Below are 26,075 nucleotides of genomic sequence, written 5' to 3' on the forward strand. Positions count from 1 at the left end.
TGATTAAACAATTTTTACCTGGAATCTCATGAGGCCAGAACTGCTTACACTTTGGACAGCAAGGGTCATCCAGACCTCGGAAGTATTTTGCAGCACATGGGAAATGGATTTTGGCTCCACAGACCTCACACGTTTGGCCCTGGAAATAAAACACAGTTTAAGGAAATGGAATGGAATGGCTGATATAGCAGAGACAACACCGATGGTGAAGGCCTAGTAAAGGCTGAGTCTCTCAATGCTATTTTCCAACAAGACCCCATTTTAATTCCTAAAATTAATGCTAGTAAAAATAAAACAGCATCAGACCAGCATAGTAGCATTCAGTTTGTAATCATTGAAGTTTGTGTATTATATAGATCAACATACAATACATCATATTAATTTGAAAATCTGTTTTTAAAGTACTTTGTAAAAAATATATGTACTCGTGGAGATTTCCGCTGTGGCGTGACTTTAAAATGGAGATCCGCAAAGGCTGCAGGGAAATTCAGTCAAGCCAGGAAAAACTAGCAGGTGCAAAGTTTCCTGTGTATTAGACTTTGCAGAAACCCAGACAGCACTGAAACTACCGACCAGCTGCATACTAATGAGCGATCTCCAGGAACAATTGGAAAGATTTAGTAAAACAAGGTCAAGCCAGACTCCTCGACGCCAGCAGGAGCCAAGACAAAGGAAGGCCAACGGACACCTAGGGACCGCCCGGCGATCAGGGAACAGCTCCAGTATTGGAGAAATCGATCCAAGTGATCAGAACGCAGTCCAATCACTTGGAACCAGGTACGGGGTCCGCCCAAAGAGGCGGGGAGCCCCTGGGGACTATAAAATAGAGTCCCCAAGTTCAATGCGTCCTTCTTGGCAGGGTCACTCATCAGCTCGAACCAACCTTTGACAGTGACCTGCCTCGCGGCTACATCAACCAAGTCTCCAGTCAACGCACGCTACGAGATAGGCGCTCCTAGCTACTAGTCCGTACCAGCTTTGAAGTCTGCAGATTCAGAACCCGAACGAAAGGCCATTTGTTCCCCTGACCTGGTGGGCCATTTCCAAAGCTAAGTATAGGCCAATAGTATAGAGATAGTCTAGTAAGTAGAGTTTTATGCATGAGTAGTGATTGACTGTGTATAATAAATGTGTTTTGATTTGAATCTTACTAATTGGGGTGTTGAGTTATTGATCATTACTTGAACTTGAACCTCAGGTTGTATCATAAAGATACCTGGCGACTCTAGAGCAAAGGTTATAAAACAGAGCAAATTGAACCAATCAAAAGTTAGCAACATATTACTGGCAAACTCTGACGGGACTCGACTTAGAAGTGGCCTAACCACTCCGAGAGAACCCAAAATTTGAATTGAGAATCCAATTGCGAACAGAAACATCCACAAGTGTTCAAGCAGTTCTGATCAATCCTCATAATTCGGAAGCGTGTTATTGCATGCGTAACTAACAGGGCTACAAGGTAAAACTGATAGATTTTTGTTGCGAAAAACTGTCGGGTGTTTGTATTCCGGAAAGTAGCGAAAGCCGTGCCCGTGTTTACAGCACCGCCTTAGTACCCCTCGTTCCAAAATTTGAAAGAGCATTCAGATAGGAAAAATGGCAATGAAGGCAATGGAACGCCTCATGAACTCTCAAGAATTTGTGGTCGCAGCGACCAGCAGCAGAGTAGGACAGTGTCCCGTTTGGGAAGAAGAGATCAGGAAATATCTCAAAGGGAAGGGATGGCCACTTTGGAGTGAATTCTGTGATAATGAGGAAACAGGTCCCGGGAGTATAGGATATACTTGGTGGGAGAACCCGAGCAAAATCCATAAGAAGAGCTTAGGGAAAGCTCGCAAGTCGATGGCAATCGTGTCCTGTCTGGCACAATTGCGAGGCACAGTGGAGGTCGTTCGGACGCTCCGCAAAGAGAGAGAAGAGAGACATCGAGTGAGCAAGGTCGATGTTAGTGAGATCGAGAAAGAGAATATAGAGTTGAGAAGGAAGTTGGCAGCAAAGGACGGAGAGGTGGATGATGCCAAGTGGGCACACCAGTCTTTCTAGCGCATCTGAGCAGCTTCCAAACCCAGTATGAAAAGGCCTTTCAGGACACGCAACGTGCAGTCCTGGTAAGAGAAGAGACAGAGAAACAGGTAGAGGCATTGCAAAAGCAGTGCAGCGATTTAAAAGCAGCGTTAAGAGCACTCCATGCTGCCACCACAGAGCACAGACAAAGCTCAGTGGATCATTCAAAACGCAGGAAGCAGATTGCGGAACTGCAGTCTTTGATTTCTGTGCAAAATGGGTATCAGAGCACCTTTGGATCCCAATTAGATGAAGAAGATGGCTCTGATTGGCAAGAATTAAACAAAATCGCGCATAGGTATGTTCAGGGAACATGTGCGCAAGGAAAGCCCCAAAAGAGAAAAGCACCCCAACCCCCCACAGGGCAGATAGATCAGGCAACCATGAATCCAGTAACCACCCACCGCACAGTCACATCGGAAGGAGACGCGGAATTCCTTTACACCACCCCCTTAACCGTGAACCAATTACGGGACGCGGGCGAAAATATCACACCGTTCCTCCCCACCTCAGACCCCCACCACTTCTTTGCTAGAGTGAAGCAGCAGGCGACCATGTACGGCCTGGCTGAGCGTGAGCAAGTGAAACTCACAGTCTTAAGCTTAGACCCTTCAGTTGTAGCAGCCCTTCCTGACCCACAGAATGTAGGAGGAGGCACCCTTGCAGAGATGCACACGGCATTCCTAGACGTGATCGGTTATAACAGAGGTGACCCAGTAGAAGGCCTGAATAAGTGCAGGCAGAAGAAGACAGAACACCCCACAGCGTTTGCTGGACGCCTGTGGATCCATTTTACAGCCGTTTTCAGCAACGTAGACCGCGCCCATTTGTCCCCAGACGACATGGCCAAATGGACCCACATCCTTATCTCCCATGCCAGAGAGGCAGGACAAAAAGTTTGTACTAACTATGACCCCTCGGAAGAAGCGCACAACGAAAAGTGGGTTTTAAAAAGGTTGTCCCGCACCTGGGACCAATCTGTCCACCACAAACTCGCGATTAGGAAACCCGAAGAACAGCAGGCAGAGGCAGATATCCACGCAGTTAAAGCACACCAGAACCCCGCATGGGTGAACAAAGGCATGAACAGCACCCCACAGAAACCACAGGAGTGTTACAACTGTGGACAATTAGGTCACTTTGCACGAGAGTGCAATGCCCCACGAAAGCCACAGAGAGCCCAGCAGGCAGGCACTCTGAATAAGAATAGGACAGAGCCCATACATAGTGTGAGCACCCGTTCAGACCAGACAGACATGAACGGAACAGACTGACGGTGTTCGGGCTTCCTCACCTGGGTCTGTGACACCCTTTGGGATAGGTCCGGCTGACCAGTAGTTGCAGCGAAAATACGGGGACAGCCCATCGAACTTCTCTGGGACACAGGAGGGTCCCGTACCACAATTAATACCTCCACCATGTTCCAAAAAGACACGTGGCCCACTACAGCCACAATCACCCTCAGCGGCTTCACAGGCCACTCACAGCAGGGACACATCACAGCCCCTGTACCCATTCAAATTGGCAATATTACAACAAGACACCCCATAGTTTTGGTCGATCTGCCCCACAAAGCAGAACACATTTTGGGCATTGATTTCATGAACTCCCACAACCTGTCTTTTGATCCAGTAAATCAATGTGTCTGGAAACTGACAAAGTCAGCAAGAGCCCCTGCAACGCTCACAGTAGGTGAGTATGCAAACAAGATTAGTGCAGTCGGCGAATTTTGGGTTTGACCCGACCACGATTAGCAGACAAACAGGTTAGGGCAGTTCTCCAAAAGAACAGGACCGCATTTGCCATGAATGCGGCAGGATGGCTGGTTCGGTTCAAATAACAGGACCTGACCCTAGACCTCAGAAGCAGTCTGGATTTCCCCAAGAGGCAGAGGGAGAAATCTCAAAAGTCATTGACAGCTTATTAGAACAAGGTGTACTTGGATCGGTAGCCTCTACTAATAATGCCCCGATTTGGCCAGTGAGAAAGCCCGATGGTTCATGGCGACTGACCATCGATTACCGGGAACTCAACAAAGTCACCCCCGCAGCAGCCCCCACGGTAGCCACAAGTCCCGAGACCATGCTCAAACAGGGACTCGACCCACGATATTTTACGGTTTTGGACATCAGTAACGGATTCTGGTCCATTCCATTGGCAAAAGCGTGCCAATACAAATTTGCCTTCACTTTTAAAGGTCAGCAGTACACGTGGACATGCCTTCCACAAGGAGTCCACAACTCCCCCTCTATTTTCCACCGACAGCTGGCAAATGGTTTATCGAAATTTTCTCGCCCCGAATGTCTGATCCAGTTTGTAGACAACCTATTACTGCAGACAGACACCAAGGCAGAGCACATCGAGCTTCTGTCCGAACTCCTGGAACTCCTGCAGCAAATTGGATGCAAAGTAAACCCCCAAAAAGCCCAAATTTTGGAAAGCAAAGTGGTATATTTGGGAACGATTATCACGCATGGTAAACGCGTGATCGAGCATAAAAGAATTGACTCAATTGTCAAATTGCCCCTTCCCCAGAATGTTTCAGCCCTCCGATCGTTTTTAGGACTGGTTGGCTACTGCCGAAACCATATTGACGGTTTCGCCACCAAAGCAGCGCCCCTCTCGGAACTCCTAAAGAAAGGAGCTCCTTGGGAATGGCTTCCGCAGCACACGGATGCTGTAGATGTTTTAAAGTGCGCACTCATTGCAGCCCCCACACTACAGGTTCCAGACCCGCTTTCCCCCTTTGCTACAGAGATAGCTAGCACAGACCGTACCCTTTCAGCAGTGCTCCTCCAGGAACGGCATGAACAGTTAAGACCCGTGGCTTACGCCTCCAGAGTTTTAGATCCTGTGAAGCAGGGATTTTTGCCCTGTGAAAGGCACCTGCTCGCAGTTTTCTGGCAGTTCAGTACTTCTCGTACATCACCGGACTAAACCCCCATCACAATCCTCACGGAACACACCCCCACCCAACTTTTACTAGACGGAAGACTTAAGGACGGTACAGTAAGCCAGATCAGAGCAGCCAGATGGACCCTTCTTTTGCAAGGATGGGACATCACTGTTAAAAGGACCAAGACCCACACTTTCCTAGCCGACAACCTTCAGTACACAGGAACCCCCCACGAATGTGAAATCATCTCACCGCACCACAACACAGGCCCCTTTATCGCAAAAACACCCCCAAAAAAGATAGGTAGTTCACCCCAGAGCCCCCAGCGCACAGACACGTGTGCACCCTTGAGAATATATGTGGATGGTTCTTCCACTGTATTAAATGGGAAGCGTATTACAGGATGCGGCATATATGTTGAGGACGCCCTAGAAGAAATCTCATTAAAACTGCCAGGACACTTAGGCGCGCAGGCGGCAGAACTAGCAGCCGTTGCGTACATTGTGGATCACCCAGATTCCTTCCCCAGCCCAGCAGGCATATACTCGGACAGCCTCTATGTCTGTAACAGCCTCACAGAATTCCTACCCCTGTGGAAAGCAAGAGGATTTGTTTCCGCAGACGGAAAACCCCTCCCTTCAGCCCCATTGCTCCGCCACATTTTAGACAAAGCACAGGACAGGACATTCGGCATCGTTAAAGTTCGAAGTCAGCACCGTTCCTCCCCCCCCCCCCTAGAAATGTAAAAGGCGACGCACTGGCTAAAGCAGGTTCCAGACATGGATATTTTTGGAACCCCCCCCCCCCGAAAGCGCCCCAGTGATTGCAGTTCAGGTCTCACAGACTAATATCGAGGATTTAGTGCAGGCCCAGAAGCAAGATAGTAATCTCAGGGAGATTCTAAAAGGAAAATTTCCAGCCCCATACAATAGGTTTAAAAATGCACTGACCACACATGACGGTGTGATCCTAAAAGACACCCTTCATGTGGTTCCCGAACAGGACAGGAATCAGCTAATTTGTTTGTTCCATGATAGTCATGGGCATCAGGGAATTGACCCCACTACAGCCCACCTCAGGCAGCTCTGTTGGTGGCCGAATTTAAAAGAAGACGTCACGCACTGTGGAAAATTGCCTCATCTGTGCCCAAAACAATCCGGACAGATACGCAAAGAAAGCTCAGCTTAGCCACACCCGCCTCGTTAATGGCCCCTGGACTAACCTTCAGATTGATTTTATAGGACCATTGCCCCCTTCCACGAATGGTTACAAGTATGTCTTAGTCGTTATAGACACATTCACAAAATGGGTAGAAGCATTCCCATCTAGAACGAACACAGCAAAGACCACCACAAAGATTTTAACCCACCACATCTTTACGAGATGGGGACTCCCCAGCAGCATTGAATCCGACCAAGGTTCCCATTTTACGGGACGTGTCATGAAGAACGTCCTCACGATATTTGGCATTACCCAAAAGTTCCACATCGCATACCACCCCCAGTGAAGTGGTATCGTGGAGCGAATGAATTGGACCCTAAAAGCCACCCTCAGGAAAATGGTCCAACAAAACAGCACCAGTTGGGATTCAGTCCTCCCTTTTGCACTAATGTTTTTACATAACACTGTTTCAACATCCACAGGATACACCCCACACACTCTCATGACCGGACGCCCCACGAAAGGCACAGAAGTTTTATTAGGACTTGACCAGCCCCGAAGTGACAGCCCTCACACACGAGAACGCAGTGAGACAATTAGTCGAAAATGTAAAAACGGCTCAGCTAGCAGCTGCAGTAAAATTAGGCACCAGGAAGAAACAGAGCAAGGCCTGTTTCAACAAGACAGTGCATGCGACTGGGCTTGAGGTAGGACAGCAGGTCATGCTCTCCATTTACAACCCCAGCACATTCCTGTCACCGAAGTATTCGGGTCCGTACTCCATTGCGGACAAAGTAAGCCCCTCCGTTTATAAAATCAAGTACCCCAACTGGAACACCGCGTGGTTTCATATTAACCAACTCAAGGCATATGGCTCGCAGTCTGACCACGCACACCACATCATGCTCGACGCAGCAGACCACGCTCCACCCACAGCCAATGTATCCCTCCCCTCCCCCACCATATCCACCCCACCCACGGACTCGCCCTCGACGCCACCCCCGAACTCTAGACTCCGCCCCGGATCGCCCACAGACAGCAGCGACAGCGACTGTGACACAGACGATAGCCACAGCACGCCTTCCTACTATCCCCATGCAACAGGCCGCACACCCAGTGAATCTGAACACGATTTGAGTGATCCCTTCCTGAACAAACCACACCAAAGACCACTGCCCTACGATGACGACCCCGACTCCATCCCCACAGAATTAGACACCACTTTTTGGCACCGTGACAATTCGTACAGGCTCGTCCGAAACGACGAGATGGACCCTATGTCACACCATGCAGCTTTGGCAACCCTCATCCATTCCAGAGTATGGTATCCGGGAGAAGATGATGACATTGAGTCTGACTCCCGAAACGAGAACCCCTTTGCGACCCTGTTCACAACTAATAACTGACGTGTCCAGGTGATGTTTTAAGAAGGAACCGCTTGGGAGAAACGATGTCCTTTCTGATGGAACCTGCACCATGTTCATTGAATGTTTGTTTGTGTTATTATGTGTTGTATGTAAAATCGGAATTTTTTTCACGGCCCCACGTCACCACCCCTTTGACGCCCAATGATGGTTAAAGGAACAAGTTTGTCCCAGACAATAGTTCAGAGGAACTAGTCTGTGGGCAGACACCAATCATAGCTACTCTCCTGATTTGAAGGTACTGACGAGAGGCAGCCCCCCATGACGACCACATTCTTACCCGTTCTTGCCGGTTGCTCAGGCAGTGGAGAAACGGCATTGGTTCCCGCCCTACCTGAGGACCCCGCTCTGGTCAGCTACGCTCGGGTAGAGCACATACGGTATTGATCACTGTCCTACCCAGGACAGTGATCAAAACCTATCCATCCAAATCTTACGTGCCGCAGCCCATACGCACCCCATTTTGGCTCGATTACTTTCAAAATTCTTTTGTTTGGTTTTGGCAACCTTCAGGTTGCTTCTCTATGCTATTTATATCCTCAAACACTGGGATGGTAAAACTCACAGGCTGCGAGACGGCTCGCAGTACGGCAGTATTTTCTTAGATGTCTAGTCCAAATATTCGGTTTTTTTTTTAAAATGAGGGAGTCACACATGGTGACAAATTATAAAGGGAAATTGGCACTACGAGACAGACAAGCTAACGTACAAGATATTAAACAAGATAGTAACAGAAACTATGCTTGATCCACAGAATTCCAGAAGCTCCAGGAAGAGAGAAGAGACAAAAAAAAGAGAGAAGAGAACAATGAAGGTGGCATACGTGTTTTTCGTTACAATGTGCATTCGGTTGCGCGCGGACCGCGAACCCCATGACCCCAACCCCCCCCCCCCCCCCCGGCAGTCAATGATTCACTTCCCCATAGCACCCAGAGCCCAGCAAGACACCAACATGGTGTGATAGGTTTAAGCATGGTACTCTCTTTCATACATAATTGAATCCCTTTTAATATTGGCGATATTCTGCAGCATCGCACAGACTAACCGCATGAGAAAATGGCGAAGGAGAGCCTACCGCTCTAGCACCCCGGTATACAGAATGAGATCCTATTTTCGGTTTTCACCAGGACCCCGAACCCCTTGGTCTACAATAAACAACATTTGTGTTGCATCTTTTGTAAATAAAGAAATGTGTTTCGTTTACAACGGAAATATTGTACACCTCTGTGCTTGACTGCCAAGCCAGAGAAAAATGTGAATGCTGCTATTATTTTTTGTACTGTTTGGAAGTTAGTATAATTGGATGTTCAGTGAGTGTAGTTTATGAGAGATAGTTAGAGGTACCGTTTTTTTTGTTGTAATGTATGTCCCTATTATGACATAGCGCCACTTAGAATTGTTAGTTAAAAATTTCTTACATAGTTACGGTCAGTGTAGAGGCCATGGAAGAGTGCTCGCTGGGTCAGGGAATGAAGACGACGCAGTTATGTGATCCATTGCGCTTCGCGTTAGGGATCACAAGGAGGGAGTGTAGCCACCTGGGTTGGCCACTTCCCGACTTTAAAATGGAGATCCGCAAAGGCTGCAGGGAAATTCAGTCAAGCCAGGAAAAACTAGCAGGTGCAAAGTTTCCTGTGTACTAGACTTTGCAGAAACCCAGACAGCACTGAAACTACCGACCATCTGCATACTAATGAGCGATTCCCGGGAATAATTGGAAACATTTAGTGAAACAAAAGGTCAAGCCAGACTCCTCGGCGCCAGCAGGAGCCAAGACAAAGGAAGGCCAACGGACACCTAGGGACCGCCCAGCGATCAGGGAACAGCTTCAGTATTGGAGTAATCGATCCAAGTGATCAGAACGCAGTCCAATCACTTGGAACCAGGTACGGGGTCCGCCCAAAGAGGCGGGGAGCCCCTGGGGACTGTAAAATAGAGTCCCCAAGTTCAATTAGTCCTTCTTGACAGGGTCACTTAACAGCTCGAACCAACCTTTGACAGTGTCCTGCCTCGCGGCTACATCAACCAAGTAAGTCTCCAGTCAACGCACGCTACGAGATAGGCGCTCCTAGCTACTAGTCCGTACCAGCTTTGAAGCCTGCAGATTCAGAACCCGAACGAAAGGCCATTTGTTCCCCTAACCTGGTGGACCATTTCCAAAGCTAAGTATAGGCCTATAGTATAGAGATAGTCTAGTAAGTAGAGTTTTATGCATGAGTAGTGATTGACTGTGTATAATAAATGTGTTTTGATTTGAAACTTACTAACTGGTGTATTGAGTTATTGATCAGTACTTGAACTTGAACCTCGTGGTGGTATCATAAAGATAACTGGCGACTCTAGAGCAAAGGTTATAAAACAGAGCAAATTGAACCAACCTAAAGTTAGCAACACCGCCAAGCTCTTCATTATCCCTGTTGACAAAAGACTTAGTGAAGCCCCTCTCTGCACCACCCCACCCCTTAAATCAACCCATACTGTAAACAGCCCCTCTTCACTTTGATGTGAGGAATAAAAGGTTAATACATTTACCGAGTTATAAAGTGAGATATATTTATGAAAGCCGTTTCCCTTGCTGTATCTATCCATCACACAATTGGCCTATACACCTACTGGTTTCCTAGATGGGTTTTGCTAGAGACGGAGTCACTATAGTCAATAAGCCAGAGCTTTTTCCAAGTTGTATTTTGTTTTCCTTACATCCTGTATTTTCCCACGAACTGACAGGCAAAACAGCCTGACCAGCTGTAACTGTATTGGGTATAAATGTATGTTATTGTAACTGCTGTTTGAGATGCTTCGGTTTGCTGAAGCATACACCTGCATTTTTAAGATTCCCTACCTTTAACTAACTTTGAACTCAGAGTGGCATTTGCCCCACAACGCACTTCTCCACCTCTTCCCCCCCCCCACCCTCCGCTCCCAGACATGCACCCACACAGTAATCAACCCCCTCCACCCACACACAAAGTAATCAGCTCTTCTTTTGCCACTACATCCCCCCTACACACAAACAATAATCATCCCATTTCCCATTATTTCACCACAGTACTGCACCCCATCCCTGTCATAATATATACCTGTATATCATGGTGCAGACACACACACTGATGGACACACAACAAGACCAATCAACACACACAACACCGCAGCCAATCACCAGTTAGAGCACACTCACTATATAGACAGAGGGCATCAGAGTTCCCGCTCATTTGGGATGCAGCCTCTCAGTAGGACAGAGCTTGCAGTGTACAGCACAGTTCTTCGCCATATGCTGAGTACATAGACTGGTTAGGACAGGCATAGATCTTTAGTTTAATCTAACATTGTGTTAACCCAGTGAAAGTATGTTCAACAGTTTCTAACTTAATAAAATAGTGTTGTACTATTTTAAGTGTTGGTGGCCTGTATGTGTTCCATAGATCCGTTGGTGCCTGCAAAGTAGAATCAACAGCCCACGGGTAAAGGGCCTGAACAGCAATCAAAGATCAGAAACAAAGTAAAGGTTGAAGTCCCCACTGTTACGGACGGCTGGTCAGATCCTAACAGTGGACAAGATATTGGACCAGAACCGCAACCTTTTATTTGTAACACTGTGTGGAAAGAACGATTAACTCCAGGAGTGATTGCATGAGAAATAGGGCTTGGTTATTTTTACAAACAAAGCTTTATTTTAACAAAAGAAAAACAATATTTAAACCTTTAAACTTCAAAACTAACAAGAACAGCTTACATGTATCTCTTAACCCTAATACACAATTTCCCATTAAACAGCACTTAAAATGAACTTACAGTTCTCAGCTCCTCTTATACAGACAGGCAAAAATGATACTTTCATTACAGAACATATTCCTGTTGTTAGTGAGGCCCCTTCAGACCCTGTCCGAAAGCCTCTCCCATGGCAGTTTTTTCATGACCTCTCCCAGTTGTTCTCCAAATCCTTCTGCCCCCACCTTTTCAAACAGGATTTTTTTTTTTTTTTTTTTTTTTTTTAAATCACTGAGCTCCGTCCAGCCTCTCAAAAATGGCCAGACGTGGCCAGACTTAAACTCACCATCACTGTCTGGACTTTTGATATGAATATGTAAATAACTTCCAATTTACCGACAAAAGAGGTTGTCGGACTCCGTAATGGGCTGTGGCTGGTCAGATAAGTGTGTTTCGGAGGACAATGGAATTTTGAGTGAATCGCCCCAGCTGAACAAGGGTATCCTGTTTATTCCCAGTAACGAGTTTAAGTCTGAATGGGACAATGCAATTCAGGCCAGGTGTGGGTGTATATCTCTTGACTTGGTGCTAGCAGTTTTACCCTCGGGCTGTTAACTCCTAAAGTGCCCACTAAATCTTCGATCCAATTTCCTAACACCTCCTAGTCGTCACACCGCTCATATTCCCGGCGGATGTGCAATAATCAGTTTTCTTTCTTGCACTCGACTGAATTATGCTTGCCTGCCTCTGCCTGAGCAAAATAGGTGCACAGACATCATGGGTCTGTACAGAACTTGCCATTTATAAGTTATGGTTAAATGGGGCATTGGGTTCACATGTTTGGCAGCATCAGTCAGGTGGGTCCAGTGCTGTCCTGCTCGAATCTCCACAGTTGTTTTGTTGCCCTGGAGGAGGGAAAGCCAGATCGCGACTGCCCTGTGTATTGCTTTATCATTCCAGCAGAATGAAAACTGATCTCTTCCCTACCCCAGGTGCAAGGACAAATCTTCAGCACAGAATACCGTTCCTCACCCTCGCCCATCAACCCTCTTACAACATGGGTACCTGAATAGTAATACTGTGGCATATGTTGCAGTCCTTCTCCGGGTACATGTTGCGAATGTATTGTTCCAACTCCATAATGCAGCGAGTGCTCAGTATGTACTCACCATCTTTCTAAGGAGGGAAAAGCGAACAGCAAATTCACTAGAATATTCATCAGAGGGGAAAATAATTCATCCACACATACAAAAGTGCACCTTTGATTAGGCGTCACATACCTCACAAAGCCACTTGTCCTGCACAAACCGCAGTAGCACTTGTTCCACTTCCTTCTTTTTCATTTTCTTTGGTTGCAGTTGATCAGCCAGGTTCAAGACGTCTGTAGAAGAGACCATCCCATTTTCCGACTCCAGAACTAGGTCCATCTGAAAAGAAAAGGTTATAAATGCAATTCTAAATTCATGTGAAACTAATCCCAATCAGCCATTCCAACTTCAACCCATCATCAGTTAGCAGGCAAAAGTAGAAAATGCCTCTGAAGAAGAGTCACACGGACTTGAAATGTTGACTTTATTTTCTCTTGCAGTGGTTAGCACTGCTGCCTCACGGCACCGAGGTCCCAGGGTTGATCCCGGCTCTGGGTCACTCTCCGTGTGGAGTTTGCACATTATCCCCGTGTCTGCGTGGGTTTCGTCCCCACAACCCAAAAGATGTGCAGGGTTGTAAAAAATGAATTGGGCACTCTTAAATTTAAAAAAAATAAAACTTTATTTTCTCTCAGGGGCGGCACGATGATGCAGTGGTTGGCACTGCTGGCTCACGACTAAATTGCCCCTTAATTGGAAAAAAAAACAATTGGGATACTCTAAATTTAAAAAAGACCTCTATTTTCTCTTGCCACAGATGCTGTCAGACTTGTTGAGTTTTTGGAGCATTTTCTGTTTTGGATTTCCTGCATCCACAGTGTTTTATATTTGTTAGCAGGCCATTGTTGAATGTGCCTTTACTCTCCTAATTCAACAGGCATGGTGAAGAGATCAGATGCAAGCACACACTACCTCAGGCAGCCACCAACAACCCAATGAATCTCAGATTCCAATATGAGCTAATTCGAGCAAGAAACTGGGCACATACATCCCTCTCTCATTGACCAAACATGATGTGGAGATGCCGGCGTTGGACTGGGGTGAGCACAGTAAAAAGTCTTACAACACCAGGTTAAAGTCCAACAGGTTTATTCCAAATCACCAGCTTTCGGAGCACAGCTCCTTCCTTGGGTGAATCAACTTCCTCACCCGAAGGAGCTGTGCTCCGAAAGCTAGTGATTCGAAACAAACCTGTTGGACTTTAACCTGGTGTTGTAAGACTTCTTACTGGATTAACCAAAGAAAGCAAGCAGCAATGTGGAGACCCAAATTGGGGCTGGCTCCTGAGCCAGCACTCAGGAACAGTAACTTGCTGATTGTTAAAGTGCAGCATTTGTTTACCTAAAACCAGGGGTGGATTAAAGGAGTTTGTTTGGACCAAGGTACATGGCCTTGAGAGAAAGGCTTCAATGTGACTCTGAATGGGCAGCACAATGGTACATCATCAAGGTATTAACATACTAAAAACAGTCAACCCTGATTTATGATAGCTTTTAAATAAAAAAAAGAAATGCAAGATTTAACATTTCCATTAGCTGGAAGCTGTTAGATTGTCCACAACTCTGTTTAAATTGATGGCTCCGTTTATTTTGTCCTGATCAAGTACTTTGTCGTATTACAACATTTTAACATTCCAAGTAGGGGGGTCTGAAAGGGTCAAGTGTCCAGAGCAGGGAGAGATTGCTAAAAGACTTCAGTGTTCTGATGTAGCTTTTCGTTCCACAACCTTCTCACTTCTAAAATTTACCATAAACCAAAAGATTAGGAACCCACTGCTGATTTAAATGTATTCCGTTTAATTAAGATTAAAGAAATTTCACAAAAGAAAACTCTTAAAACTTCACAGAGATGGATGAAATTTAAACAGACAAGTGCTGAGTTTGAAATATGAGGCACTGAAGAGACGTTGTACTCACAGTTTTCTTGAACAGCTCCAATTCGGTTTCTGTGTAATCGAATGCCATCCTGGTGATCTCCGTCTCTGCAAGATTAATCTGGAGACAATGCAAGAGGGAGATTAATGGCACATTACAGGCACCTGCAATTAGAAAGCACTCATTCAGCACATTAATCAGCTTGCAGTTGCAAAAGAGCACCTATCTGAGAGGCAGGTTCCTGTGAACATGGGCCATCACGCATACAACGATCAGGTCGAGGTTCTTCTGGCAGGCCAGGTACAAAGTATCAGAGGTTAGGGACGTTCAAGAGCATTAGCCTCCCCCATAAATCTCGTGTGTGTTAATGTACACTACTCATTTTCAAATCTATTGAATCTCCACACACCAGACATTTTTCAAGTCATTTCCTGCCCTTCCCCATCCCAAAACCAGAATTGTCTTGCCCAGTGATTTTTCCAGAGCTGTTGCCCGTGCTGTTCGCCTTATTAATAATCTTTATTAGCGTCACAAGTAGGCTTACATTAACACTGCAATGACGTTACTGTGAAAAGCCCCTAGTCTCCACACTCCGGTGCCTGTTTAGGTACATTGAGGGAGAATTCAGAATGTCCAAATTACGTAAGGCACATCTTTCGGAACTTGTGGGAGGAAACCGGAGCACCCGGAGGAAACCCATGCAGACAATGGGAGAACACGCAGACTCCGCACAGACAGTGACCCAAGCCGGGAATCGAACCTGGGACCCTGGCACTGTGAAGCAACAGTGCTAACCACTGTGCTACTGTGCCACTGGTATTTCAACACTTTCCATCAAAATAGTAGCTGAGTCCAGAACAAGCACAGTTTAATCAAAAGACAGGAGGGCACAGCATGTGCAGGATCCCACTGTAATGCAAAGGAAGCATGTCATGGACTCGACCTTCTGGGAACCCCAAGCAGAAATTTACAGTGCAGGAAGTAAAGGGCTATCAGCCCCTTCTGGGCACCTGTGATAGCTTATTACACCCGTCAGTGGTGCTTATACCCATCTACCAGTGTAAAGTGGAGCCTGAGCTGTCACTGACATGGAACTCAATGTTCAGGAAAGAAAGACTTCTACAGCACCTGTGCTGGATTCAGGAACTCCCAAGACAGCAATAGAAAGTGCACAGGGTAATAATAAGTAATCTAGAGTGTGGCTGTGAGAGTGTCCTTGCTGCTCAGGCATTACCTTTCATCTAGGAGGTGGCAGGAAGATTTGACGAGGTCAGTGCAATTCCAGGTTACCTCACAGACCTTGGTTTTGTAGAATGCTCACTGCTTCGAAAAACGGATGCATCTGTTTTTTCTCGCTTCGAGTTCTGGGCATGTGGTTATTTCACCACAAGATATCTGTGCCCAAACTCTGCCCTATCTTCCCTCAACCACCAGAAGTGAAAACCACAAACACATCACACTTCTCACTCACCAGAGCATAATGCTGCTGTCCATTATCCTCATTCATCCCTTTCCTGATCTGCATGAAGAGAGGCTGAAGATGGGTGTTGATATTTTTGATGAACTCATCCAACTGGTCATGTCTGTAATCCACTGGAGATTCAAGAGAATGAACACTTGTTACAGGACCGGTTCATGCCATGGACAGACATTGACAGAGGAGAAGCCATTTGTAGGGGAATTTACCCCCATCCTCATTAATCTAACCTAATTAGGCAAAAGGTGGAAAACAATTTTGAGAAGTTGCCTACTTTAAAAGAGAAGCTTAGTATGTTGCTGGCACATTGGTAAAGCCACTGCATCTGGACAGAGGACAGCTGCTTGGAAGGTCTGTCGATCAAGTTTAGTGGTGAGCATAAGATTGGGTATTTTATAGTGTAGGAGCAAGTGTCAGATATACTGGTAAGCCATGTGTCAAGAACAGAGGTTTGGAAAATGGGAAGTAAATGACAACCAAGAACTGACAAAGAGGAGAGCTGTGGGATGAGTGGCATGAGGTGGGAAAGGGAGGTGAGACTAGTTAGGTTTGAATTGGTGAAAGGGCCAGGAAGCTGTTTACCTTTATCTCAACTACAAATTGGCAATAGTGATTTGTTTAACAGAGACTATTTTTGCTTTGTTTTTCTCCAGTGAAAACAACTTTTCAGAGAAACAGGAAGGTGTGTAGTAACAAGACATACCTACACAAAGTTCCTCTTGGTCTTCATGCAAACCTGTCTGAGGGTTTGCCAGTCTGTAAGCAACTCCGAATGAGTTCTTCCCTTGTCAACATGGATGGCTTTTTCCGCAGAAAGATGGGAATTAGGGAAGCACTGAAGAGTGCCCATATCAATCTGTCTGAGGTACACCTTGATAATGGAAACCTGTTGGCGCATGGGAGCAATTTCAAATATGTACATGTTTTCGATCTCTGCACCACGAGGAGGTGGTGTAGTGGTATTATCACTGGACTAGTGATCCAGAAATCCAGCGTATTGCTCTGGGGACCTGGGTTTAATCCCACGATTCCCATGGGAGATGTTGAAATTTGAATCTGATAAAAGTCTGGAATTAAATTAAAAGTCTAATAAAATCATAGAATTTATAGTGCAGAAGCAGAAGGAGGCCATTCGGCCTATCAGGTCTGCACCTGCCCTTGGAAAGAGCACCCACTTAAGCCCACACCTCCACCCTATCCCCATAACCCAGTAACCCCACCTAATCTTTTTGTTTGGACACTAGGGGCAATTCTAGCATGGCTAATCCACCAATGCACGTTTTTGGACTGTGGGAGGAAACTGGAGCGACGGACGAAACCACGCAGACACGGAGAGAACGTGCAGACTCCACACAGAGTCACCTAAGGCCAGAATTGAATCCGGGTTCCTGGCGCTGTGGAGCGACAGTGTTTTTTAAAAAATATATATATTTATTAAAGTTTTTTAACACAATTTTTCTCCCTTACAGACAATAACCACCCCCCCCCCGTAACAAAAAAAAAGAGAAATTGCGCAGAGCAAGATATATACATGGCAAAATGATAAATTTACACAGCTTTGTACACTGGCCCTCACCCGTACGTGCCAGTTTCCCCAACCTTTCATGTTATCTCTTGCTCATCCACCCTCCCAGGCAGTCCCCCCTTTCCCCCCCCCCCCCGCCAAGGTTGCTGCTGCTGCTGACCGACCTTCCTCTAACGCTCCGCGAGATAGTCTAGGAACGGTTGCCACCGCCTGTAGAACCCCTGCGCAGACCCTCTCAAGGCGAACTTAATCCTTTATGAAACCAGCCATATCATTTATCCAGGCCTCCAGGCTGGGGGGCTTCGCCTCCTTCCACATTAGCAAGATCCTTCGCCGGGCTACTAGGGACGCAAAGGCCAGAATGCCGGCCTCTTTCGCCTCCTGCACCCCCGGTTCGTCCACTACTCCAAATATTGCTAGCCCCCAGCTTGGCTTGACCCGGACTTTCACCACCTGAGATATTGCTCCCGCCACTCCTCTCCAGAACCCCTCCAGTGCCAGGCAGGACCAAAACATATGGACATGGTTCGCCGGGCTCCCTGAGCACCTTCCACATATGTCCTCTACCCCAAAGAACCTACTCAACCTCGCCCCCGTCAAGTGCGCTCTGTGGACCACCTTAAATTGTATCAGGCTGAGCCTGGCACACTAGGAGGAGGAATTAACCCGACCTAGGGCATCAGCCCACAGACCTTCCTCGATCTCCTCCCCCAGCTCCTCCTCCCATTTACCCTTCAACTCTTCTACCAGCGCTTCCCCCTCTTCTTTCAACTCCTGGTGTATTTCCGACACCTTGCCCTCCCCGACCCATACACCCGAGATCACCCTATCTTGAACTTCTTGTGCCGGGAGCAACGGGAATTCCCTCACCTGTCGCCTCACAAAAGCCCTCACCTGCATATATCTAAAGGCATTTCCCGGGGGTAACTCGAACTTCTCCTCCAGTGCCCCTAGGCTCGCAAACGTCCCGTCGATGAACAGGTCCCCCATTCTTCCAATCCCCGCCCGATGCCAGCTCTGGAACCCCCCGTCCATCTTCCCCGGGACAAACCGGTGGTTACCCCTGATCGGGGACCACACCGATGCTCCCATTGCACCCCGGTGCCGTCTCCACTGGCCCCAGATCCTTAGCGTTGCCGTCACCACCGGGCTCGTGGTATACTTTGTCGGCGAGAGCGGCAGCGGTGCCGTCACCAACGCCCCCAGGCCCGTTCCTTTACAGGACGCCATCTCCATCCTCTTCCATGCCGCCCCCTCTCCCTCCATAACCCACTTGCGGATCATCGCCACATTTGCTGCCCAGTAGTAGCTCCCCAGGTTTGGCAGTGCCAACCCTCCTCGGTCCCTACTGCGTTCCAGGAACCCTCTCCTTACTCTCGGGGTCTTATTCGCCCACACAAACCCCATAATACTCCTGCCTACTCTCTGAAAAAAGGCCTTAGTGATCACGATGGGAAGGCACTGAAACACAAACAGAAACCTCGGAAGGACCACCATTTTGACCGACTGCACTCTACCCGCCAGCGAGAGCGGTAACATGTCCCATCTTTTGAAATCCTCCTCCATTTGCTCCACCAACCTCGTCAGATTCAGTTTATTTAGGGTCCCCCAACTCCTGGCTAACTGGAGCCCCAGATACCGAAAGCTCCCCTCCGCCCTCCTCAGTGGTAGGCCTATCCCTCTTTCTTGGTCCCCCGCCTGTAATACAAAGAGCTCACTCTTCCCTACATTGAGCGTATAGCCCGAAAACTCCCCAAACTCCCTTAGAGTCTGCATGACCTCCACCATCCCCTCCATTGGATCCGCCACGTACAGCAACAGGTCATCCGCATATAGCGACACCCGATGCTCTTCTCCCCCTCGGACCACCCCGCTCCATTTATTAGACTCCCTCAATGACATGGCCAATGGTTCGATCGCCAATGCGAACAACAAGGGGGGGACAGTGGGCACCCCTGCCTCGTCCCTCGGTACAGTCGAAAGTACTCCGACCTCCGCCGGTTCGTCACTACACTCGCCATCGGGGACCTGTAAAGGAGCTTAACCCAATTGATAAACCCTACCCCGAACCCAAACCTACGCAGCACCTCCCAGAGGTACTCCCACTCTGCTCGGTCAAAGGCCTTCTCCGCGTCCATAGCTGCCACTATCTCTGCCTCTCCCTCCTCCGATGGCATCATTATCACGTTTAAGAGCCGCCGCACATTGGTATTTAGTTGCCTGCCCTTTACAAATCCCGTCTGGTCCTCGTGGATTACCGCCAGGACACAGTCCTCGATCCTCGTGGCCAGCACTTTTGCCAGCAACTTTGCATCCACATTGAGGAGCGAGATCGGCCTGTACGATCCACATTGCAGTGGGTCCTTGTCCCGCTTTAGGATCAAATAAATTGTCGCTTCCGACATTGTCGGGGGCAGGGTCCCCTCCTCTCTTGCCTCATTAAAGGTCCTCACCAGTAGCGGGGCCAACAGGTCAGCGTACTTCCTGTAGAACTCCACCGGGAATCCGTCCGGTCCCGGGGCCTTCCCCGCCTGCATGCTCCCCAAACCCTTGCTCAGCTCCTCTAACCCAATTGGTGCCCCCAAACCAGCCACCTCTTGCTCCTCCACCCTCGGGAATCTCAGCTGATCTAGGAATCGTCTCATCCCCTCTTCCCCCGCTGGGGGCTGGGATCTGTACAGCTTTTCATAGAAGGCCTTGAATACCTCGTTTATTTTCGTCGCACTCCGAACCGTGGCTCCCCTTCCATCTTTGACTCCCCCTATTTCTCTCGCTGCCATCCTCTTACGGAGCTGGTGTGCCAGCATCCGACTAGCCTTTTCCCCATACTCATAGGTCGCCCCCTGCTCTTTCCTCCACTGTGCCTCTGCCTTCCCTGTGGTCAACAGGTCAAACTCCGTCTGGAGCCGTCGTCTTTCCCCAAGTAATCTTTCCTCCGGGGCCTCTGCGTATTTCCTGCCCACTCTCAAAATCTCCCCCACTAACCTCTCCATTTCCATACCCTCTGTCTTCTCCCTATGAGCCCTAATGGAAATTAGCTCTCCCCTGATCACCGCATTCAACGCCTCCCATACCACCCCCATCTGCACCTTCCCGTTGTCGTTGGCCTCCAAGTACCTTTCGATACACCCCCTCACCTTCCCACACACCACCTCGTCCGCCAGCAGTCCCACATCCAGCCGCCACAACGGGCGTTGGTCCCTCTCCTCTCCCAGCTCCAGTTCCACTGCGGGGCATGGTCCGAAACGGCTATAGCCGAATACTCCGTCTCCTCCACCCTCGGGATGAGCGCCCTACCCAGAACAAAGAAATCTATCCGGGAATAGGCTTTGTGTACATGAGAGAAGAAAGAAAATTCCCTGGCCTGCGGCCTTGCAAACCGCCATGGGTCCACTCCCCCCATCTGATCCATAAACCCCCTAAGTACCTTGGCCGCCGCCGGCCTCTTTCCAGTCCTTGATTTGGAGCGGTCCAGTGCTGGATCCAACACTGTATTGAAGTCCCCTCCCATTATCAGGCCTCCTATCTCCAGGTCCGGAATGCGCCCCAACATGCGCTTCATGAATCCGGCATCATCCCAGTTCGGGGTGTATACGTTTACCAACACCACCCACGTCCCTTGCAGCCTACTGCTCACCATTACATATCGCCCTCCATTGTCCGCTACAATAGTCTTGGCCTCAAACGACACCCGCTTTCCCACCAATATTGCCACCCCTCTATTCTTCGCGTCCAGTCCCGAGTGGAATACCTGTCCAACCCATCCCTTTCTTAACCTGACCTGGTCCGCCACCTTCAGATGTGTCTCTTGGAGCATGGCCACGTCCGCCTTCAGTCCCTTTAAATGCACGAACACTCGAGCTCTCTTCACCGGCCCATTCAGGCCCCTCACATTCCAAGTTATCAGCCGGATTGGAGGGGCTCTCACCCCCCCCCCCCCCCCCCCCCACGCCCCGCCAACTAGCTATCTCCTTTTCTGGGCCAGTCCTGTGTCCACGCCTCCCTCACCCTCCAGTCCCCCAGAGGGGGGACCCCCGTCCCGACCACCTCTTCTGTGTCCCATTCCCTTTCGGCCAGTGCAGCAGCAACCCTTCCCCCCCCCCCCCCCCCCCTCTAGACCCCTGTCTAGCTTTTTTGCTCCCCCCATGTCACTCCCGTAAGTCAGCTGACGCCTGCTGACCCCAGCTTCCCCCGCCGTCCCATTGACCTCACCGCGTGGGAGTCTCCCAATCCATATGCATTCCTTCGTTCCCCTTCCCACCTTTCTTCCCGCGCGTGGGAAAACACCCCGCGCTTTCCAAAGCCCGCTGCGCCCCCCTCTGGCGCAGCTCCTGTCGCGGCCTTGTCTCTCTCCCCCAGCCCATGTAACATTTCCTGCGTGTGATTGACCCCCTATATACAACAACCATCACACATCAAACCCCAAAACATCCCCCCCACCCTCACAAACCCTCAGTTAGAGTCCAACTTTTCGGCTTGTACAAAGGTCCACGCCTCTTCAGGCGTTTCGAAGTAATAGTGTTGGCCCTTGTATGTGACCCACAGTCGCGCTGGCTGCAGCATTCCGAATTTCACTTCTTTCCGGTACAACGCCGCTTTGGCCCGGTTGAAACCCGCTCTCCGCTTTGCAACCTCCGTGCTCCAGTCCGGGTATATTCGGATCTCTGCATTGTCCCACTTACTGCTCTGCTCCTTCTTGGCCCATCTCAGGACCCACTCTCTGTCCGTGAACCGGTGGAACCTCACCACCATCGCCCTTGGCGGATCATTTGCCTAGGGCTTCTTCGCCAGCACCCGATGTGCCCCGTCCAACTCCAGCGGCCTCGAAGGGGCCTTCGTGCCCATCATCCGCTCGAGCATCGTGCTCGCGTATGCCCCGGCATCAGCCCCCTCCACTCCCTCAGGACGACCCAGGATTCGCAGATTCTTCCTCCTCGACCTGTTCTCCAGGTCTTCGAGTCTTCCCGCCCACCTCTTGTGTAGCGCCTCGTTCTGCTCCACTCTCACCGCCAGGCCCACGAGCTCGTCCTCGTTCTGACTGACTCTTTTCTGTACCTCCTGGATCTTAGCTTTGTGGGCCTTCTGCGTGATCCCGAGTCCTTCAATTGCTGAAAGCATAGGCGCCAACATCTCCTTGCGCATTTCCTCGTGCTGCTCCTCGAAGCAGCGCTTGATGAACTCCTGCAGCTCCCCTTTGCCCCTGGCCGCCTCCATTTTGTTTTCTTTCCCTCACTTCTTCCGTTGCTCCAGTGCCGCTCCTTTGGCCGTTACACTTCTGGTCCGTTTCATAGAAGTTGGCAGTGTTTGCTTAACCAGTCTGCCCAAAACGTCTATGGAAACTCTTGAAAAAGGTCGGAGAGTCGGTTCCAGACTGGAGCTACTGAATGCGCGACCTACTCCTCCATGGCCGCCACCGGAAGCCTCGTCCCTGCTTCTTCAATGGCCTTGGTAGATCTTTTCACAGTTGTTCCCTCTGCTGCTAGAATTCACCTTTGATAGAGTCAAGTCAGATTGCAGCTTTAAGCTTGCCCTTCCCCCGCCTGCATGCTGGAAGAGGCTTTTGTCTAAACCTGCAGCGAAAGCCAAATCTTTCACTGTTTCTGCCGGGTCTGGCAGCCAAAAGACCAAACATTCCTGGGGAACACGGTCAGGGGAATGCTGCAGTCTTCTTCCCACACCAGGAAATGTCAAACAAATGCCGTGGGGGCCCTGTAAAAGAGCCCAAAAGTCCGTTCCAAGCGGGAGCTGCCGAATATGCGACCTAGCTCTGCATAGCCGCACCCGGAAGTCTGGAGCGACAGTGTTAACCGCTGTGCTACCGTGCCGCCATGTTGACCATTGCCGATTGTCATAAAAACCCGTCTAGTCCTTTTAAAAAGGGAAATCCTGCCATCCTTACCCCACCCCACATATGACTCCAGGTCCACAGCAATGTGGTTGACTCTTAATTGCCCTCTGAAATGGCCCAGCAACCACTCAGTTCAAAGGGAATAAATGCTGGCCTTGCCAGTGACACCCACATCCCCCCCCCAAAAAAAATGTTATGCTGCAACTATACATGACCCTGGTGAGACCACATTTGGAGTATTGTGTGCAGTTCTGGTCACCTCATTATAGGAAGGATGTGGAAGCATTGGAAAGGGTGCAAAGGCGATTTACCAGGATGCTGCCTGGTTTGCAGGATAGGTCTTGTGAGGAAAGGTTGAGGGAGCTAGGGCTTTTCTCTTTGGAGCGGAGGAGGATGAGAGGCGACTTAATAGAGGTTTATAAGATAATGAGGGGGATAGAGAGAGTGGACGTTTAGAGACTATTTCCTCGGGTGGATGTAGCTGTTACAAGGGGGCATAACCATAAGATTCAGGGTGGGAGATATAGGAGGGATGTCCGAGGTAGGTTCTTTACTCAGAGAGTGGTTAGGGTGTGGAATGGACTGCCTGCTGTGATAGTGGAGTCGGACACTTTAGGAACTTTCAAGCGGTTATTGGATAGGTACATGGAGCACACCAGAATGACAGGGAGTGGGATAGCTTGATCTTGGTTTCGGACAATGCTCGGCACAACATCGAGGGCCGAAGGGCCTGTTCTGTGCTGTTCTATGTCTACGTTCTAAACCTAAGGCATCTCCCTAATAACACAAGACTTTGGAAGCACAGAGCAGGTCTTGGAGCATTTAACAGAACGCAGGCAGGTGTACCCAGCTACAACTGATGAGGATTCCTGGAGAGGGAGCATGCAGTGTCCACTGGCACCGTCGAGGCCTTCCATGCTCTGTATCAACCCCTTTAATCGCATTTTAGTTAGATGTTTTAAGTTTCATATTTGATTTGTTCAAGACAGTATCTATCTAAGAGACTGGCCCTTTCACTTTATCCATCAGTTTGTTTGATTTAGTTTAATTTGCTTAAACAATAGTTGAAGAGCTGTCCACACTGGAATGTGGGCCTGTCTTCTCTCCTTACAAGTGCAACTGAATTTTGCACCCAGGCATTTGTGGTTTCTAAGCCCAGATTTCCAACAACTGCTGTATTTTCCTGATATTTTGTGGCATTTTCCACCCAGCCTTGGTTGCACAGTGATTTAATCCAAACTGTTATTGATGAGGTTTTGGGAAGAGGGGTGGGTATGGTGCAGTTGAATGACACAGGACAGCAGTGGCTCAATGAACCAGCCAAATATTCAGAACACTGGTCTCACTTTAAAACTGGCAGGACAAGCAAATATAAAATATTACAGAAAAATAAAGATTAGATCATACATAGTGTTTGAGTAGTTTTGTTACTGTTCATAGAATCATAGAATCCCTACAATGCAGAAAGAGGGCATTTGACCCATCATGTCTACAATAACACTCCGAAGGAGCACCCATAACCTCATTTAACATTTGGACACTAAGGGACAATTTATCATGGCCAATCCATCTAACCTGCACATCTTTGGACTGTGAGAAGAAACCGGAGCACCCAGAGAAAACCCACACAGACAAGGGGAGAACGTGCAAACACCAGACAGTCACTCAAGGTCAGAATTGAACCCGACCCCTGGCATTGTGAGGCAGCAGTGCTAACCACTGTGCCACCAAGCTGCCCTATTAAAATCTAAAAGCTGCCATGGTGGGATTTGAACCATTGCCGCCAGAGCATTAAGTTTTAGGCCTCTGGATTACTAATCCATTGACATCACCATTATGCCATTGCCTCCCCGTGACAAATAGTCAGTGCATGAACTTTAAAATAACCAAACAATCCCTCCGGTTAATGACCCTTTTTCCAGGAAAGACACAATTGGAAATTACCCACATTAAGATTCCAAAAACAGCAACATGATTCAAGCTGAATGAAGATAAGATAATTTGGAAGTAAATTAAAAATCTGGAGAAGCCTCTGCATTGTTGACACATGCTACCATTTGATAACAAACCAACAAAGCAATTTAATCAGCAGGTTGATAAAATTTCAGGCATCCTACACAAGTGCCGTTGATTATCTACACGGCACCTTGCACTTTAATTTTTCAACCACAGATTGAACTGAAGAGAATCATTTGAAACACAAGAAGTATCCAAACTACAAGTATCCAAACTCCCAGACGGTCTCAAACCACTGCAGTTTGCCTATCACTGCAACCAGTCCACAGCAGATGCTATCTCCCTGGCTCCACAATCAACACTCGAACACCTCGACAACAAGGACACCTAAGTAAGACTGCTTGTCAGATACTACAGCTCCGCCTTCAACACAATTATCCCCACAAGACTAGTAACAGGCAGAGGTCGTTGTACATATTCGTACTAACGACATAGGCAGGAAGGGGCATGAGGTCCTGCAGCAGGAGTTCAGGGAGCTAGGCAGAAAGTTAAAAGACAGGACCTCTAGGGTTGTAATCTCGGGATTACTCCCCGTGCCACATGCCAGTGAGGCTAGAAATAGGAAGATAGAGCAGCTAAACACGTGGCTAAACAGCTGGTGTAGGAGGGAGGGTTTCCGTTATCTGGACCACTGGGAGCTCTTCCGGGGCAGGTGTGACCTATATAAGGACGGGTTGCATCTAAACTGGCGAGGCATAAATATCCTGGCCGCGAGGTTTGCTAGTGTCACACGGGAGGGTTTAAACTAGTATGGCAGGCGGGTGGGCACGGGAGCAATAGGTCAGAAGGTGAGAGCATTGAGGGAGAACTAGGGAATAGGGACAGTGGGGCTCTGAGGCAGAGCAGACAGGGAGAAGTTGCTGAACACAGCGTGTCTGGTGGCCTGAAGTGCATATGTTTTAATGCAAGAAGTATTACGGATAAGGCAGATGAA

At 48.5% G+C, this 26,075-nt stretch overlaps 1 protein-coding gene across 1 annotated transcript in view; it reads right to left on the reverse strand.

Moving 5' to 3' along the window:
• nsmce1 (NSE1 homolog, SMC5-SMC6 complex component) overlaps positions 1-26,075 on the reverse strand; it is a 105,178-nt gene that overhangs the window by 14,761 nt on the left and 64,342 nt on the right. Inside the window, 5 exon segments of the mRNA XM_072481196.1 lie at positions 19-139; positions 12,319-12,429; positions 12,534-12,680; positions 14,318-14,395; positions 15,747-15,868. Coding sequence (XP_072337297.1) covers positions 19-139; positions 12,319-12,429; positions 12,534-12,680; positions 14,318-14,395; positions 15,747-15,868 — 579 coding nt within the window.

This window comes from Scyliorhinus torazame, chromosome 17, assembly GCF_047496885.1.
Source record: "Scyliorhinus torazame isolate Kashiwa2021f chromosome 17, sScyTor2.1, whole genome shotgun sequence".
In the NCBI taxonomy this organism is placed as follows: Eukaryota; Metazoa; Chordata; class Chondrichthyes; order Carcharhiniformes; family Scyliorhinidae; genus Scyliorhinus; species Scyliorhinus torazame.